Source organism: Gavialis gangeticus, unplaced genomic scaffold, assembly GCF_001723915.1.
Source record: "Gavialis gangeticus isolate Ggan-Ray unplaced genomic scaffold, GavGan_comp1, whole genome shotgun sequence".
NCBI classification, from domain to species: Eukaryota; Metazoa; Chordata; order Crocodylia; family Gavialidae; genus Gavialis; species Gavialis gangeticus.
In genome coordinates, this window is record NW_017729032.1 from 191976755 (window position 1) to 191994276 (window position 17522).

At 40.1% G+C, this 17522-nt stretch overlaps 1 protein-coding gene across 3 annotated transcripts in view; it reads left to right on the forward strand.

Moving 5' to 3' along the window:
* Positions 1-17522, forward strand: part of IL1RAPL1 (interleukin 1 receptor accessory protein like 1) — a 1649761-nt gene that overhangs the window by 1242370 nt on the left and 389869 nt on the right. For all 3 annotated transcript variants that reach the window (XM_019524638.1, XM_019524639.1, XM_019524640.1), the window contains one exon: positions 13547-13621. In XM_019524638.1, the coding sequence (XP_019380183.1) occupies positions 13547-13621 (75 nt within the window). The remainder of the gene's footprint in view (positions 1-13546; positions 13622-17522) is intronic.

Here is a 17522-nt window from a genome sequence, read left to right on the forward strand (position 1 = left end):
GACCAATCCTAAGAATATCAGCATTAGAGTTTCAACCTTCTGATTTTTTTAAGGCCATGAACAATGATCCAACTTCCAAGATTCCAGCAGAAAAGAAAAAAAAATTGTTGACTTGGAAGATTAAATGACTTTTCTAAAAACTGGCTCTAGGAGAAACAAGTGACAAACAGGAAGACAGAGCTGCATAGACTTGTGCTACTCAAACTCTGGCCTGCAAAGCCATGTCACTGGAAATGTGAAGGTATGGAAGCAGTAGCAGGATTAATTGCTTTTCCCTGCTGCCAAATGTTTGGACCAATGGGGAATCCCATGACATGAGCCCATGTGCTAGGTTGTGCTGAATACATGATGGGGCCAACACATGGGGTCAGGCCTGTGCACAGATGGATCTGGCATGTGGGGTCAGGCTGGTGCTGGATCAAGCCCCTATATTAACCTCTGTGTGCAGGTTTGGCCCACAGAAAGCTCTGTGTTGTTCATCTGGCTATAGATGATGTTCTTGGAGCAGAGAGAAATGACATACAGCACTGAGCAAAAGAATCAAGAACTTGCCTGAAAATCCTGAAAACACAATTGGGTGTAAAAATTTTAATTGCAGGATTATTAAATGTCAGTTGTCCAGAATAGGTAAAAGTGACCAGAAGGAATAAGTACATTTCCCTCTGCTTAAGCCTCCTAACAGACATAAGAATCTGAGTGTGGAATAACATCATTATCAGCAGAAGGATTTAATTATTAAAAAAGCCAGAAGGAAAACATCCATAGCTTATACTAAAAGGCCAGAAACTACACACTTTTTTTCAAAACCTTTCTGCCCTAACTTAAAAAGAGAGAACCAAAGGAAACTATAGAAGCCTGCAGTAGGACAGAAATCTACTGCAAAAAGGGATTCCATTTAAACATCAATTCAACTCTTAAACCAAATATTATATAGTAAGATGCCTTAAAAACTGAAAAATACACTCCCCTTACTTAAGATAGAAATCCAACTCTCAGAAACACAGAGGGATACTCCCAGCAATAGAAACAAATAATAAGCTGTTAAAAATCCTGGTAGATGGTGAAAAAGTAATTGAATATGCAGTATAATTGATTTGTACTTTTTCTGAAGACATGTACCCATATATGTAGTTGCAATTGAACAGGAGCATTTTAATCCTCACATTGCTCTCCATACAGCTGGGAATTCTAATATAATAAAAAGCATAGCATTTCCAGCTGTGTCTGTCTGTCCGTAACACTCTGGGCCAACTGCGCATGCGCCACTCAGAGAGTTACTGACACATAGACACACAGGTAGAGTCCAGGGTGTGCTCCATGGCATGGAGGTGAGAGGAGAGTGGGTGCGGCTTGTGGCCCTGCAGGGAGGTGTGGTGTGTGGCCATGTGGGGGCATGGCACACAGTGCCCGGCTGCAGGGTGCCGCGCAGCACACAGGGTGGGCAGGCAGAGCTCACCTGGCTGCAGCGTGTGGTCACACTCCAGTGCCGCTCCCCACACCCCACAGCCAGCGAGTGCTCCTCTCTGTGCTGTGGTCGCTCCCCGTGGCACCCCTTCACAGCCGTGCATCATGTCCCCCCACGCGTAGAGCAGTGGACAGGGGGAGTGGGGCATGACCCAGAATGGTGGTGGCCGCGGGGGGCAGGGACAAGACAGGACCCACAGCGGCAGTGGGGGGAGAAGTGGGGCTGAACCTGGAGTGGCGGGGGGAGGGCGTGGGGCCAGACAAATATCTGCGTCCCTGCTCCGCCCCCCCCAATCATTTATGACATGCACTTTGCTAATGACAACATAAAATGTAACGCACTGAAGAATCAGGCTTTGACAGGTTCATAAATCACATGTTCAAAAGGAAACAAAATAGAGAAGTTCTAGAGCCATAACACAATTCAGTGGGTTCTGTCAGGCAATGAAGTCTAAGCAGCGTGAGGAATAAAAAGGATGGTGGTGCAGACCCTAATGTTTTGAGCACTGTTTTTAAGGGCCCTTCTTGCGAATCTTTATGCTGGCAAAACAACTGTAAAAGTCGTAAGGAATAAGGGCTGCAGGTTTGCGCCCATACTCTTTGCTTACTTCCTATAGTAATTGAAATATTTCTAATGCTTTAGAGAGAGTTGCGCCAAAATACCTCCTGATACTGGACAGATGTTCTCTTACAGGTTATATTGTTGATCTTGGAACTTAATTGAGACACCTTTACTTTGTGCGCTTTTTTGCTTTAGTTTTTGTATGGTTTTTGCTTCTTCAAGTAGTGCCACATTCCAATTTGAGACTGCTTCAGCACACAGTAGAGCAGATATGCTGAATAAACACGTATCATACTCATATTCATATAGTGCCATTTTCATATACAAGACTTTTAATTCCTAGTCATCTGTAATACTGTCTGAAAGTGTCAAGAGTTAGGTAAAGACTAATAGAAGCTGGAGATGCTTTTTATCAGCCAGCCCAATCCTGCATGACTCCCCTTATCAGAATTTAGGATGACTGCAGGCCATCAGCTATTGCTTTCTCCTGTAGTAATGATCATTCCTTTTCTTTTTAATTAAGTCTCTATTTCTATTGTTTTCATTATGTTGCAGAGAATGAGGATAGAAAGGAAAAAAATCTCTTCTGCTTGGGAGAGAGAAAAGAGAAACTTCAGCACTATATGAGAACTGTTCATACAATCCTTTAAATAGGGTTATAAGGCATTTTGGTATCACAGAAATGAACAATGTAAAATTTACCTGTAGTATTACTTTGGCTGATCCACCCAGGGCCATGTTGCGTAGGGTACTTAGCATGCGTTAAATGTACTTAACTTGCAAGTGTTTGCGCTTTCAAGTAGGATAATGTATGTTATATCATACTGTAGCAAAATAAGTTAGGTCTTTTCCAGTGAGGACTGTCTCTAGATCATATTAAGGATTGTATGTTGAGCTAACATCAGATTCCTCCACAGAGATAATGCTATCAATTATGGTCCTGGAGCAGAGGCTCACAATCACAATTGTTGATCCCACCCCCAGGACTGCACAGAAGTCTAATCTAGTCTGGTGTGGTCCTGTGCCTGAGATTGAAAATAAGCTGACTGTCAGCCCCACACCATAACCTCCAAACAGATCTGGTGAGGGGCAACCACAGGTTCTGGTAACTGAAATAAAGCATGCACAGCTCTCTCCTTATGTAAGCTGTGCATGTTATGAGATTGTAGTAAGTGTTACAGTGGGATTGCTCAGAACGTGTAAGTTTAACATGTTCTAACTTCAACACACATTAAGTGTCCCGTCCAACAAGGCCCCCACTCTGCTGAGAGCTAGTTAACTGTTCAGTTCTGTGGTAACCCAATTTGAACCAATTTTCTTGGAACTTAATATTGCATGCTAAGGGGCCTTAATTTACAACACTTACTTAGCACCAGTTTTAAACCCAGCCTTTGTTACATAAAACTAAACAAATACTGGACTAATTTAATTGCATTCTATTAAATAATAACATTTTAGTGCATTGAAGAATCCCTTTTTAGCTTGTTTGGGGCTTGCAGCAGAGGTGTAATGAGTAGGTCCTGCATCCTGGGAAGCAGAAGGGACAAAGGGCAGCAGTGGCAGGTGGTCCTCTAGCAGCAGCTGCAGCTGTGCCAGCTAGTAGGGCTCTGCAAAGCTTTGGTCCCTCATTCAATTCGGCAGAGATTCGGCTCGATTCAGCAGCCAAATCTCCAAATCCAAATCAAATCAGGAGACCCTTTAATCTCTCCAAACTGAATTGGAACTCTCCGTATTGATTCAGAGAGATACGGAAAGATTCGGTGAATTGGACATAGACACAGCTTTAAATGTTTTTCTCTACATACCTCAAGGTACCAAGTGGCTCATGAATGCTGATATGGTGGGGTGGATAAAGCATCCCACAGGAGCATGGGGAGGTCCCCAGAATGCTTGGCAGCAGACCCGTAAGTGGACCAGAAGCACTCCCAGCTCTGCTGGGGAGCATGTTGGGGCCCCCCCATGCCCCTCTGGCTTGTTGACTGATGCCTTCTGGGTCTGGGGGGGCACCTAGGGTCCCTCATGGCCAATTGCTGAGCTGGGGGGGCAGGGGAACACCCCCAGCATGCTCTCTGGCAGATCAGGAAGTGGACCAGAAGTACTTCCAGTCCACTTCTGGGTTCACTGCCGAGCACACAGGGGGGTGAGGGGGGCATGCTTCTGTGAGATGCTCCATCTGCCCCAGCATTGCAGCATTCACAAGCCATGCCTGGTACCTCAAGATATGTAGAAAAAACATTTAAAGCTATGTCTGTGGCCAAATCGCTGATTCTCTGAATCAGCATCAAATCTCCAGATTTGGTTTCAGCCAATTCAAATCGGGGACAGTGATCCAAACCAATGAATTAAATCACTGTCTCCAATTCAAGACACATCTGAATCGGAATCGAATAAGGCCCATTCCGCACACCCCAACCAGCTAGGCTACCAATGGCAGTGACTCTGTTCTTGCACCCCCTAGGTCATCACCAATTGCCAATTCAGTTACTTTACTGGTTTGCAGATTTCTATTTCAGCCTGTTTGTCACAGTCTAGAGTTAATAAGAGTTTGATTGCCAGGAGTCAATTCCTTACGTCAATTGATTCCTTATATCGGTGGCTGTTTGTGTATTTGAAGTTCAATCAGTGCCTTTGTTTCGGCCTCATAGTTCTGTATATGTATTTGCCTCTCAGTGGTTATCCACTTTTTTAGACTCAAGCACCCCTCATCAGATTCAAGGCACTCCCCCTTTTCTCCTCCCCCCATCAAGAAGTTTTCTGAATTGAGCAGCACTCCATTTAAAAAATGGATTTGTTACCTCCATGCTTACCTTCTTGCAGAGAAGCTGGGCAGTGTGCAAACAGCCAAGCTGAGACTGACCCTGAGCCTACACTTGTCTGTTTATCTCATCATACATCTTATGTCCTCGCATGCTGCGGCACTCTTCAAAGGATTTCCAGGGTTGAGAATCACTGTGCATGTGCTCCTCTCTCTCTCTCAATGCTAGTGGTGACCCTTAGTCATTTCTCCACATTTATCACTTTCGTCAGTTCTTAGAAATGGAACTGCATACAAACTAGGAAAGAACATAGCAGAACAGAAAATTCTTAGTCAAAATTATTTTCAGAGGACAACATAGAATATATCTCAGCTTCTTTCTGTTTTATCTGCTTTAGGTGCTCATTGCAAGTAGGAAAATCAAAATACTGAAGTTGTGATTAGTGGGTTTCACCTTTATTTTAGATTTTGCCTCTTTACTTTTCATATGCAATATTTTTCTTTTTAATATCTACCTATACTTCTTTCACATGGATAAGTTGATACTTTCAGGATCTTAGATGGATATTCCACTGAACTACTTATCTATTTATGCTCAGAGGTCTTTTTTTATTTCAGGACTATTGTGGCAACATTTTCATTATTTGAACCTGTCTCTTGGGGGCAGTTGAGAAATACTGTGCAAGTTCAAGAACACTACCATATTTATACATACCAGATGCACTTCCCCCCAAAATTAGCTCTCCAAATTTGAAGTGCATGTCTTAAGTGATGAAGCTGATTTTTCTGAGCTATAGTAGAGGATGCATGAAGACCTGTAATATCTGCCATGCATCTCTCTGCCCCTCTCTACAGGTCAAGGAGTATACTTTTGAGGGTCAGAGTTAGTGTAAAATTTTCACAGCCACAGTTGAATTGGCATTAGCTTTTCGCTGAGCAGCCAAAATCTGTTGCTAATTGGGCAGTGGCTTTAAAATGGTTACCCCTATACCATTTGCTGATACTGTGGTGCGTACTCTTTCTCTGTGGTCAGAACTGAGTTGTGACTCTGGAAAAATATTGTCCTTTATTCTACCTTCCCAAAACAAGCTTCATGTCTATCTTGAGGGTTTGGGGTATGCAAGAAAATACAGTAATAGGAAAAAGAGCAATATGTGTAGTCCCTGAATTCAGAGGACTGGCCCAAATGCCATGTCAGCTTCCATTACATATGAACAGATACTGAATACTCACCTTGCTTCCCTCCCCCATTTCCCAACCTGTTCTTGACATTAGCAGCCACAGTGGGGTAAAGCTTTGTAAAACACTGCTTGGAAATAGCCTTATCTCTCATCCAACAGTTTGTTCTGTACACTTCTTTCCCAAATTGTATTGCTACAGACATTTGCAGGGTTTAAGAGCCTCATTGCTTTGACAGGCTGGTGAGTTCAGAGACCTCACTGTGCATGTACCACGTTACTAAAAGGAATTGAGACCACGCTACTGCACTCCTTTGGCTCTACCCCTGATTATATGAAAAGAAACCAGGACAAATTATCCTCTACTGCATGGCTGTGACCTCTCTTATTTTAGTGGGGTTGTGTATACACATACTAACCAATAAGAATGTTCATAGATAGTGAATTGTATAATGGATTTTACATTTATCATTCTAACATATTTAATTTTTATGCCAGTAAGTAATCCCAAAAATTTCTGAGTGTTGATAGAAGACTGATCAACACATGCATGATTGTATGCACAGATTGCCTGTAATCATGATTGCAATGTGCTATAACTGAGATAAAAGATATTAAGGCATTAAGTTTCTAAAGTTGTCCATATTTAAACAATATTTTCCATGATACTTGGGGGGGGTGTAGACAAAACAGGGGCCCTAAATTGAAGCAGTGGGTTTTAAAAAATATCACTTCAATTTAGGGCTGATTAAACCCCTGTGTCATGCATACACTCCTTTGACTTACTTGCCTCTCCAGCGGGGAGGGGAGGGTGAGCTGCCAGTGGGCAGAGTGGTCCCTGGGCTGCGGGGGGGGGTGTGCTTCCCTCCGCAGTAGCAGTGCCCCCCCCAGGCGGCACCTGCCCGCAAGCACCCTGCTTGGGTGGTCCTGGGGGGCACATCAGCCACAGAGGGAACCACCCAGCCCCTGCACAGCTCAGGCTGGTAGGCAGGCTCCGGGGGGGGGGGAAGGAAGGGGGGGGACATGTGGCTTGCTGCTTTTCTTGGGTGGAGCCTGCTTTCACAGGCTGCTGCCAGGCTGTCTGCAGGGCTTCCTGCAGAGCCCCTGAGCTGCACAGAGCCTGGTGCTTCATTTCACAGCTGTAGGGACAGCAAACTAAACTCCTTTAAGGAGTTATCCCATTTATCCAAGCCTTAAATGACTTGGGGGGCAGCAACCTAAAACTCCTTAAAGGAGTTTTAGGTTGCTGCCCCCCAAGTCATTTAAGGTGCATTACACCACTGAATTTTCCCCAGAGGCTTGAATTAATGCACAATATGCTGCTGAGGTGTATAAACACTGACACCACTAAAATGGTGCAAAAGCATTTAGCCCACTTCAAAGTGTCATGCATACACACCTCTTGTTTCATCTACACATGATCATAGTTCCTATCTAACATTCTCTTCTTATACTTACTGTAGGAGCTATTTATGATAGCATGGTTATTGTCTTAAAAGCTTGGATAAATGAGATACCTCTTTAATGGTAAGGACTGACGATTGATGCTAATACTTCATCTTAAAATGACTCTCCATATAAATTTGTTAAAGTTTAACTCATTCTCTTTTTTCTTTTTTAAACATGTTTTCTGTTTATGAAAGGTAGTTGTGTTTAATCTTTGAGACAGTATTTTTATAGCTAGAAGGCAGATGATTTCTTGGGGAATCAATCCCTGCCAATTTTCTTGTAGTACTCACTGTGCTGAGGAGGAGTGTCTTAGGTCCTGGAGAAAACCAGTCTTGACATACACTGCCTACTGATGCTGGTGGTGGGGCATTGCCTTTTCCCATCCTGCTGGGGATAGTCTTCATTGCTTGTCTTCTGTTCCTGCCTTGTGCAGGAAGCAGCAGAAGACAGAGAGCACAAGTGGAAATCTTTGCAGAAAAGGAAGGTAGGGTGTGTATTTAGGAAACGTGAGATACTCTTCTTGCTTGGACAGCAGGCCATTCTCAGGTTCAGAGCCCATAACAGACATAAGGAGGGGTCTCTTTCAAGGAGAGAGATGGCCAGAGAAAGAACTTTGTTAAACCTTACACTGTGGGCTGCACAAAAGTTGCTGGGTGTTAGTGCTAGCTTGAATTTTGAGCAGTCACACGTCAGGCCAGCAGGGGTCTGGGGGACCAAAAGGTACAACTCCCCCCTCCATTCCAGGCTTCCCCATGCCCCTCAGGGTTTCTGTTTCCTGGGGGGCAGTGAGCGGGGATCTGCGGTGCTGGAAGGGCAGGAAGGGGAAGTAGACTGGATGCAAGCCAGCAGGGGAGCACAGGGGGGAGGTGGAGTGTTTACACTGGCTTAGAGTGACTACACCTTGGTGTAAGATGAGCTGCATAGCATGGATCAAATATTAGAGTGCCGTCACTTTGAGCAGCATAATGAGTACTTCAGATGAGTTGCAGGTGTTAATGTGCGGACAATCCAGGGGTTAATTGCTCCAGGAGCTGTCCAAAATTACCATGTAACAAGGCCCAGAGAGCTTTAAGTAGAGAGCAGAGAATGTCTGAGTAATTTTGGATAACCTTATAATTCAAAGTGTAGAGGGGGAAATGCATCTCTTTATATTTATAGCTCCCTTTCTTCGACATCCCTCCACACTTTTAGCTTCTCTCATTCCTTGGAATCCCAGACCAGCAAAGACTCCCTGTTCCTGAAGTAGGGTGATTGCACCCAAAAGCTTGCTAAGAATGTTATTCCAGCTGCTCAGTTGGTCTAGTAAAAGATATCACATCTACCCAAAGAACCTTGCCTGTCCTATGCCCTTTCTTCTATTCTCTGCTGCTGTTAAAATAATATCAGTGACACCATGATCAAATCCTTTCTGAATAAACTGTTAACATATATGTCATGAACTCCTCCAAATGCTGGGGATTCAGCATTGGGATGTTGTGAGGTTTTCTAGGGAGAGAGGACATTTCTAAAAGATTCATATTGGCTGTAGTTTACATAGTGAGAATTTAGGTGCCATATGACCTCAGTCATCTTGAGTTAAAAGCCACAGATTGAAAAGAGGAGTTGGTGGTAGGTGGTTGATGCAAAAATATTATCGTTTGGTTACTTTTCTTTGTGGTGGCTTTCATTTGTATCAAGACAAGACAAATTGTTCAGTATGACAAAATACATCCAGCCCTGAAGTCATGGATATAAAAAGAGTCCTTGTACCATGTGTCTTGATGAGTTGAGTCTGCACAGTGTTCTGCCAGCTTATAATAGCTAAAATTCCCTGAAGTTTAGCATTTTTTTCCTTCTTAAATACAAATTTCAGAAACCAGAATTCCAAATGGAATCATCTATTAAAAAAAATAAAGAAAGAAAAATAAAACATACACTAGTTTGCAACATTGACGCAGCAAAAAAATCTGTACAATAGTAAGCTCCAAAATCTCTTAGCAATTAATGAATGCTGTTTGGAAGTCAAATTTATAAATAGGATTGGTCAGAATATTTCACAAATATGATTTTTCTTTGCAAAATGCTGATTCACCTAAATCAAAATTTTTCTTTGTGAATGTTCCTGGCTTACTGGCTATTTTAGAGTGAAAGGATGTTAGGCACTATACATGGGCATTGACTCTGCGGGAGTGTGGTAATTCCTGCACGCCAGCAGAATCCAGTGTCATGGGTATCAGCATCCCTGCACTGAAAAATGGTGGTGGGGTGCTTTAACTAAAGTTTGTTTGATGAGATATAGTTGAAGTGCCCCCGCCACCATTTTTCAGCACGAGGACACAGATGCATGTGACAATCTGGGCAGTGTAATTAAAGTGGCTCCTCAGAGTCACTCTAATTAAGGTGCCTTCCTCTCCCCTCCCCCTCCCCCCCCCGGCCTCCTAAAGCACATATATAAACATCCATTTCAGAAGGTCTATATTATTTCCAAATACAGAAGCAGAAATTGTTTTGGAATTGTGACGATAGATAATGGCATGTCCTGCTTGGATCTATTTGCATGCTTAAAAAAATAAAGTTTTAATCTGGTTATCAGCTGCTAGATAAATTTAATTTGGAAAACATTGCTGTTTTGTGAAATAACTGGAAAGTGGAATTTTTGTTGATTTTCATTCCTGCTATTTGACATCAGGTCAATTACCTACCATCTCTGCCATAGGTGTCTGGTGCCTCTTGAGTCGGGGGGGCACATGCCCCTCCCTGACACCAATCAGCGACCGGGGTGGGGGGGCGGTTCCCTGGCTGACTGGGGGTGGGGAGAGTCCTACGTGGCCAATCTCACTCGCCATGAAAGTGGCCGTGCTGCTTCCAGAAGTCCCGTGGCCACTTTGGAAGTGACACAGCTGCTTTTGCTGGCAGCCCCGCTCCCTGGATAAACAGGGAGTGTGGCCTGACAGGGGTGCAGTGGTACTCTCAGGGGGTGTATGTGCAACCCCGTGCACCTGCTATGCGTCGCCCCTGATCTCTGCCTCAATTTACACATTTGAAAATTGTGTAAACTGCTTGAATGGATTAACTTGATGCATGGTCTGTTAATTCAATTATGGCTTCTTCCCTAGGGCAGGAGCCAGATAGGAAGCCACTTGTAAGATACAAATAGGTCCACTTCAGAGGTTTTAAACCCAGCCAGGATTGCAGCAAATCTTAGAAACCATCTGACTCCCTTCATAGCTCAAGAGCTTTGTATTGCCCATGAGGATTATAGCCTTATCTCAGTATAGATTACTACAGAGAACATAAGCTTCTCAGGGAGAGAACTGCAGGACTTCTAACCCCCATCTCAGTCCGTGAAGATGTGTCGTCAAGGAAGCTTGCTTAGAACATCATTTTCAGATTGCTCGTACTCCAAAATGAAAACAATTTATAATTTTATTCTAGAAAATTTGGCCAACGTTTTGAACTGTTTTAAGTATACAAATTTCGCAAATATCATTTTCCTGTCTTTAGTATTCTATATCTCACTTTTTTTACAGACAACCATTGGCTGTCCCACAGCCCGAATACTTGAAGTGCAAGCGCTCTATCCGTACCTAATATATACATATGTGTGTTCCTGCTTGTGTACATATAATATACATATGTGTCTATCCTCTTATTACCAACCCAGTCCTACATTGTACCTATAGTTGGGAGGAGAATAAGGTTACCTAAACCAAACATAGGCTGCAGGGAATCTGTGGAGGGTGAAATATTGAAAAACCTGTACTTGACCAAAACTTGAAGCCCTACAGTTTATTGTATTATGGTTATCTCATTAAATAACTTGTTCTTAGCAATCTTAACTGGCCATATGTATTTGGCAAATGAATTTATCATCATAAAATGACTAGATAGTCAAGTTAATATCTATGGTGTATTTGCCATAGTAATGACTATAGCTATTTAATATATTTCAGTCAAATTCATTATTTCAAGCAGCATTTTCTCTAATAACTCCATAGTTGCCTTAAGTAAACCTGTTTCTTCTAATAAACTATGTTGGACTAACTGTTAGAGCTTTATGAGGTTAACAATCCTAGTACTGGTGCACTATTTAATTTTTTTCTCCTCAGAAATCTGTGGTCCATGATCTCAGGGAATTGAGGTAGCAATTTGTTTAAAAAAATAGATTCATTGTTCTCTAACCTGCATGTCCTTCATGCTTAAAGGAACTTTACTAGTTACTATGTCTTTACCAACAAAGAAAGAACTTCGTTTGCTTTGAGGAGTCTTAAACTCAATTTAGAACAACAGTGGCTGGGGATATACAATTTGATAGATGGTAATTGAGCTGAGTGACTGAATGGCAAATCTAAATTTAAATGACATAACAGACATTTTTTGGAGATGATACTAGTAACTTTTGAGCATTATGAAGTTAAGAAATGTGAATGACCTAATTTTGCACCTTAATTTAAATATTTAGACAAATTTATATCCCTGCCAGTTAAATTTCTTCTTTTACCACCCATTCCAATCTCCTTCTTAAAAAAAAAATAGAGAAAAGACCAAATAATTCATTCAAATTCAGTGCAAGGGGAAGTAATAAATCTAATGACATGCCTTAAAACCTTTCTCAACTGTGCACTGTCTCAGAAGTCTAAAATCGGTGACTGCAAAATGCTCCCATGTGCTGTTCGAATAGACCCTAGAGAATATGTGGATCAGCTTTAGTTTTTTTATTTCTCTGTAAAGATTGTGGTTCAAATTCTGGCACTTGTGTCAATTAAATGGATGCATGTTCCTATCAAAGAAAAATGGTATTCAGATATGAGGTCAGAACTTTCTACTGAGTTTAAATTAGCATGGTAGATTTCTGGGGACATGGATAATTGAGTCTCAGAGCACAGGAAGCATAATGAAAGCAAAGTGACTGATAATCTAAAACTGGTGCAGTTTAGCTGACAGGAGGTGAACAAGTTGATTAATACACACATGTGCAAACATATGTATGTATGTGTGTGTATAGTGCCAATTTTATGTGGGGGAAGGAATAGTGATTTTGACAAATTAGATGGAATATGGATTGTAGGTTTTTGTCAAAATGTCAAACACTTCAAATCAATGACAGCCCATAATTTCTATTAAATATGAGTATAAATTAACTTCAAAAAAGAAAATATCTGGGTGCCTTCAAAAGTGAATGTAAACCTTTTTTGTAGACATGTATTACTGGTGATTTTTTATAAAGCATATTTCAATGTTTCTTTTCTTTTCTTAAGTCATATATCTGTCTATCATAAATCAGTAAAGAATATTTTTACATCAATAATTATTAATGTAGATTTGTCAATTAAGTTTGTAGATAAAGAATTTAAGTAGGAATGCTACACCAGTTTTGCTTCAGGATTTGACATTTTAGTTCTGCTCTTTCAAAAGATAATGATGCATATGAAGGCGGCATATTAGGTGTCCATACTATAACTTCACAAGCATCTTTGACAAGGTGCCAGACATCTTCAGCTCTCAAGGCATTGCATGTCTGCATCTTGGCAGAGTTACAGAATTGGACACAGTCACTTATCTTTAAAATGCCTCAATGTAGGGTTAAGTCCTTAATGGAAATACTGGAGCATATAAAAACATATAACATAAACTTTAAATTTCTAAGGTTTAATTTCTTAGATTTCAAGAATTGGCATTGATCCATTTTCTTTATCCTTTTTCTCATCCAAAGTTTCAGTAATCTTTTAAAGTGTTCTAGTTGATTGGGGTTTTTTGTTTGGCTGGTTTTGTGGGTTTTTTAAAACAAAAATCATGTTCTAAACCACCTTATATTTACCTTCATTTAAAAATGTTAGGGAAACTGTGATACATCAGTAGCGATTTACATTTTTACATATATAGTGATTACACATTTGAAAATATCAGAATTTGAAGTTTGCAGAAAGGTCTTCTTTGGGTCAGAAAGACCTTTCCATGAAAAAATAACATTTAATTTGGCTTGAAAATTGTTGTTAATTAGTGATGAAGTATAATATGTCATGGTTCCTTGTAATATGAAGATAATTTAATTAAAATGCATATGTTTTAGAGAATGTCTTAGCTAGCATATTCATTCAAAGTCTGGTTTATAGTATGCATTATTCAGAACAGTAATATACACCTTCATTTTTTTCCTAGCACCACTAACAGATAAACCACCAAAGCTTTTGCACCCATTGGAAAATAAGATGACAATTCAGGAGACCCAGTTAGGTAAGTTACAAGTATATTACACTGTTCAAATTCTGCTGATATCATACATTAATACACAGGGAAGCCATGATGATAATGCTTCACTTGAAAGGATGTAAAAGCACTACAACCCTTTGTCTCAGTTATGCTTTGTTTTAGTGCCAAAACATATTATGATTTCTGTAAGATATTATGATTGTATATTGATTGAGTACTTCCAAAATGTTTATAACCATTTAAAAATTCATCCTGATGATCCTGAAAAAATGAGTAATGTTGTCTAAGTCTGTTAAAAATCTCAGTGTTGGTTCCTGAATTGCAGGCTTTTAATTTGCATGGGTTCATGTACTTAAAAGTAAAAAAGAAGCTATTTTATAAAGTTATTTTTAAAATTAATTGTGTAATAAAGATTTAGTGTGATGATATAATCATACAGACCTCATTCCAGTTTAATAGGTGCTACACTACAGGACTTTTGTTGTTTGGGGATAAAATTATGTCTGTGGTGATATTTTTTGTAATTATAAACATTTGATGCCAACAAAACAGCCAGCAAAGGGTGAGAACTTTACAACAACTCAACACTTTTACATTATGTGTCACTGTATGAATGAGTTTGGAGATATCTACTTTACAAAGAGTAATAATTAATCAGTGGACCAAGGAGCATCTTCCTTTTTCGAAGTTTGACCAGTAAAGGCGGTAGGTATATTTGGCTTATCGCCTCCAGGGATAAATGCAGAGGACAAGTTGTAACATACGCTTCCCAGTAAATTATACTGAGTCGTGGGATTATGCTTTGGTGTCCTAATGCTGACATCCTGCGTAATGAATTTCTGAATGTTCTAGAATTTCACCAGAGGAAAATAAATGAGAATGAGCTTGGTGGTTCAGCCTCAATCACAAGCAGGCATTAGTCAACATCAGAAAAGTTGGAGGTGGTGTTGAGGAGAGATCTGTGAGAGAAGTCAAACACTTGCTAATTAGAGATGAAGTTCACTGCCAGAGATCTGTTCTTGCATTGCGCTTGCCTAGGCTATGTCTGATGCTAGTTAGGATTTCATATTAAATGTCAGTTTGATAAGTCTAAGAATGGTGAATTAAACGGGTAGTTGTCTAAAGGATTATGGTGCCAAGATATGCATTTCCTGAGAGTGCCATATTAAAAAAGTAATTACCAGTTGTATCGGCATTCCTTATAGTCCTGATTGCTGGAGATGGTACTTTTAGCATGAGATCACAGTGATTCTGAAAAGTATATGACATTGCCGGATGTTGTTGCTGTTGTTTTGTTGATTTTTGTTTTGTCTTGTTTTTTTCCTTCTCCCTTAGTCAAAGAAAACCGAGCGAGGAATATTTTGAAATGACTCTAAATTTCTTCTCTGAACTAATATCACGTTTTATAAATGAATGAGGAAGGGTGGGGAAAGGGAATGTATATGGCCTTTGGTGGTTTTTGGCTAGATGTCCTGCAACAATGAGATTAATTAAAAAATAAAGTAATTATTAATGGGCAGCTAGAGGGTTTTTGTCTCAGATTTTTTAGGATTAAACATATCTTTGACTTCTTGTATTTCTGAGAGAAAATGAATGATTTGCAAAGTGTGTGGTTCTGGAAACCATACTTTTTCATAAGACTAAATAGTTGCTGATTAATGTAAACAGCCTAACTTGAAAATGTCATTTTCTCAGACAGATAGGCGTGACTGATCATAAATTCATTTGAAGTTAAAATGGCTTGCATTGTATCAGAATGCTACAGGAAATATATTAATTAAGTGTATGTGTGGGGTGGGAGGGAAACAAATGAACATGGGCAAAAGATACAACAGAGAAGTTTTTTCTGAGATGGAAACTTTTAGGCAACTATCTTCAGCCTGAAGATCCTAACTAGTTAGATTCTTTGTATGACAGTGTTTAAGAGCAATTCTTTGAGTAGCCCATTTAATTTCTTTGGGACTGTTCATATGCTTACACGTAACCAGCTCAGTAGCATCTTCAGGATCAGGGCCTAACAGCTTGCTGCTATTCCTCTATTTGACACCTAGATTAGTAAAGTATTGAAGCAGCTCCGATTAGTTTCTGGGACACCTGGTCTCTTATCATGCTGAAAACATCATTTGAAAACACTACTACAGTTCCCTTGGAAGGAGGACTGATAATAGTTATATCTTCCATGAGTTCAACAGAAATGAGGTTTTTGGAGAACTGTAGAGGTGGTAAGCAATAACCCCCCCCCCCCTTTTTTTTTTTTGCATGACAATGTGTAAATCCTCTTTTCAGTTAGTAAAAAGACATCTAAGAAGGATCAGGCATAAGGACAAAGTTTATATTAATAAATATAATTATTATTAGGCCTCAGAGATCTACAACTTAAGATTATGAGAATTCAGGAATGACCCAAGATTTCACAAATTAAATGCCAGACAAATAATTAATAAATCTTCTCATTATTTCATGAATGTATTGATATTATCTTATACACCAAAAGTACTAGAGTTTTGCATTTCTTTTTGTCTCAGACCAACACAGCTACCAAATATATCCCTTGATGTTACCTTATGCATCTGAAGCCCTGGGAGTTTGTTGCCCTGGATTTGTATCTTGATGTGTGTTTGTGTGTGAGTGATAGTCCATATCATTCAAGATAAATTTAAAAGTTGTGTCTATCACAAATAATTCTGGTATTGGTAAACTTAAAGTCTGATTATATGAAAGTAGTAAATGGAATTTCTATTATAAGACTTAGATTTCAAGGTCCACGTGTTCATCTGGTAATACTAGCTTTCATGTTACCTTTTTATTTCAGAAACAAACCAGAAATAGGAAGGGTGCTTTTTGTTCTGAATGTCTGAAGTTTTATTTTGGAACAATAGAAGGGAAGTACTTCTTTCCCATAGAAAATTTTCATATGATGGGCAAAATAGTTCAGAAAATAGGACCTAGGTGGATAGACCATGCCAAATTTTAAAACTCAAATGAATTGAAACTTTTCTGATAACAGAAAAATCAAGTTAACATTTTGTACTATTCTCCATGACTGTTGGACAAAAGTTGAAGTGTCCAGAATGTTTTGGAAAAATGCTATTCTTGTCTTTTTGGCCAGATTTAAAGCAGGAAAAGTCTTTAAGATCTAAAAACAGATTGTTGTGTGGTCTGTCTGAATAAACCTGCTAGCCTCAGATAGCTGCTTATGCAAAAGAAAATTGTTCTGATCTGAAACAATCTACTGAAACTGTTGTGATTTACCTATATCTAAAAATTACTTCTGTGAACCCAAACCCATTAACTCTCTTCTCTTTGTAGTCTGTTGCAATTTTTTTCCGATTAATTTGTATTGATTCATGCATAGTAAATTGGATTTGTTTCTTTTCTCTCATAATCCTTTATTTTACATACCAACCATGCATACAACATAGGGTATGAACACATGTAGCAATTAAAATATTTCAAACTCCTTTAAATTGTTTCAGGAGGCCATAGAGTCACATGTACATACACCTCACACATATTCTAAAAGCGTTTCATAGTTGGTAGGGTCGGAAGGGACCTGCGCAGATCATCAAGTCTAACCCCCTGCCATGGCAAGAAAAAGTACTGGGGTCAAGCAAGGTGTTCGTCTAGCCTCCTCTTAAAGACTCCCAAGGTAGGAGCCAGCACCACTTCTCTTGGAAGTTGGTTCCAGATCCTAGCCGCCCTGACCGTGAAGTAGCGCCTCCTGATGTCTAGTCTGAATCTACCCTCTGCCAGCTTGTGACCGTTATTTCTAGTCACTCCTGGTAGTGCTTGGGGGAACAGGGACTCCCCCAATGCCTGCTGGTCCCCTCTGACTAGTTTGTAACAGGCCACTAGATCCCACCTCAGCCTTCTCTTTTGAAGGCTGAACAGGTTCAGGTCCCTTAGCCTCTTCTCGTAGGGCCTG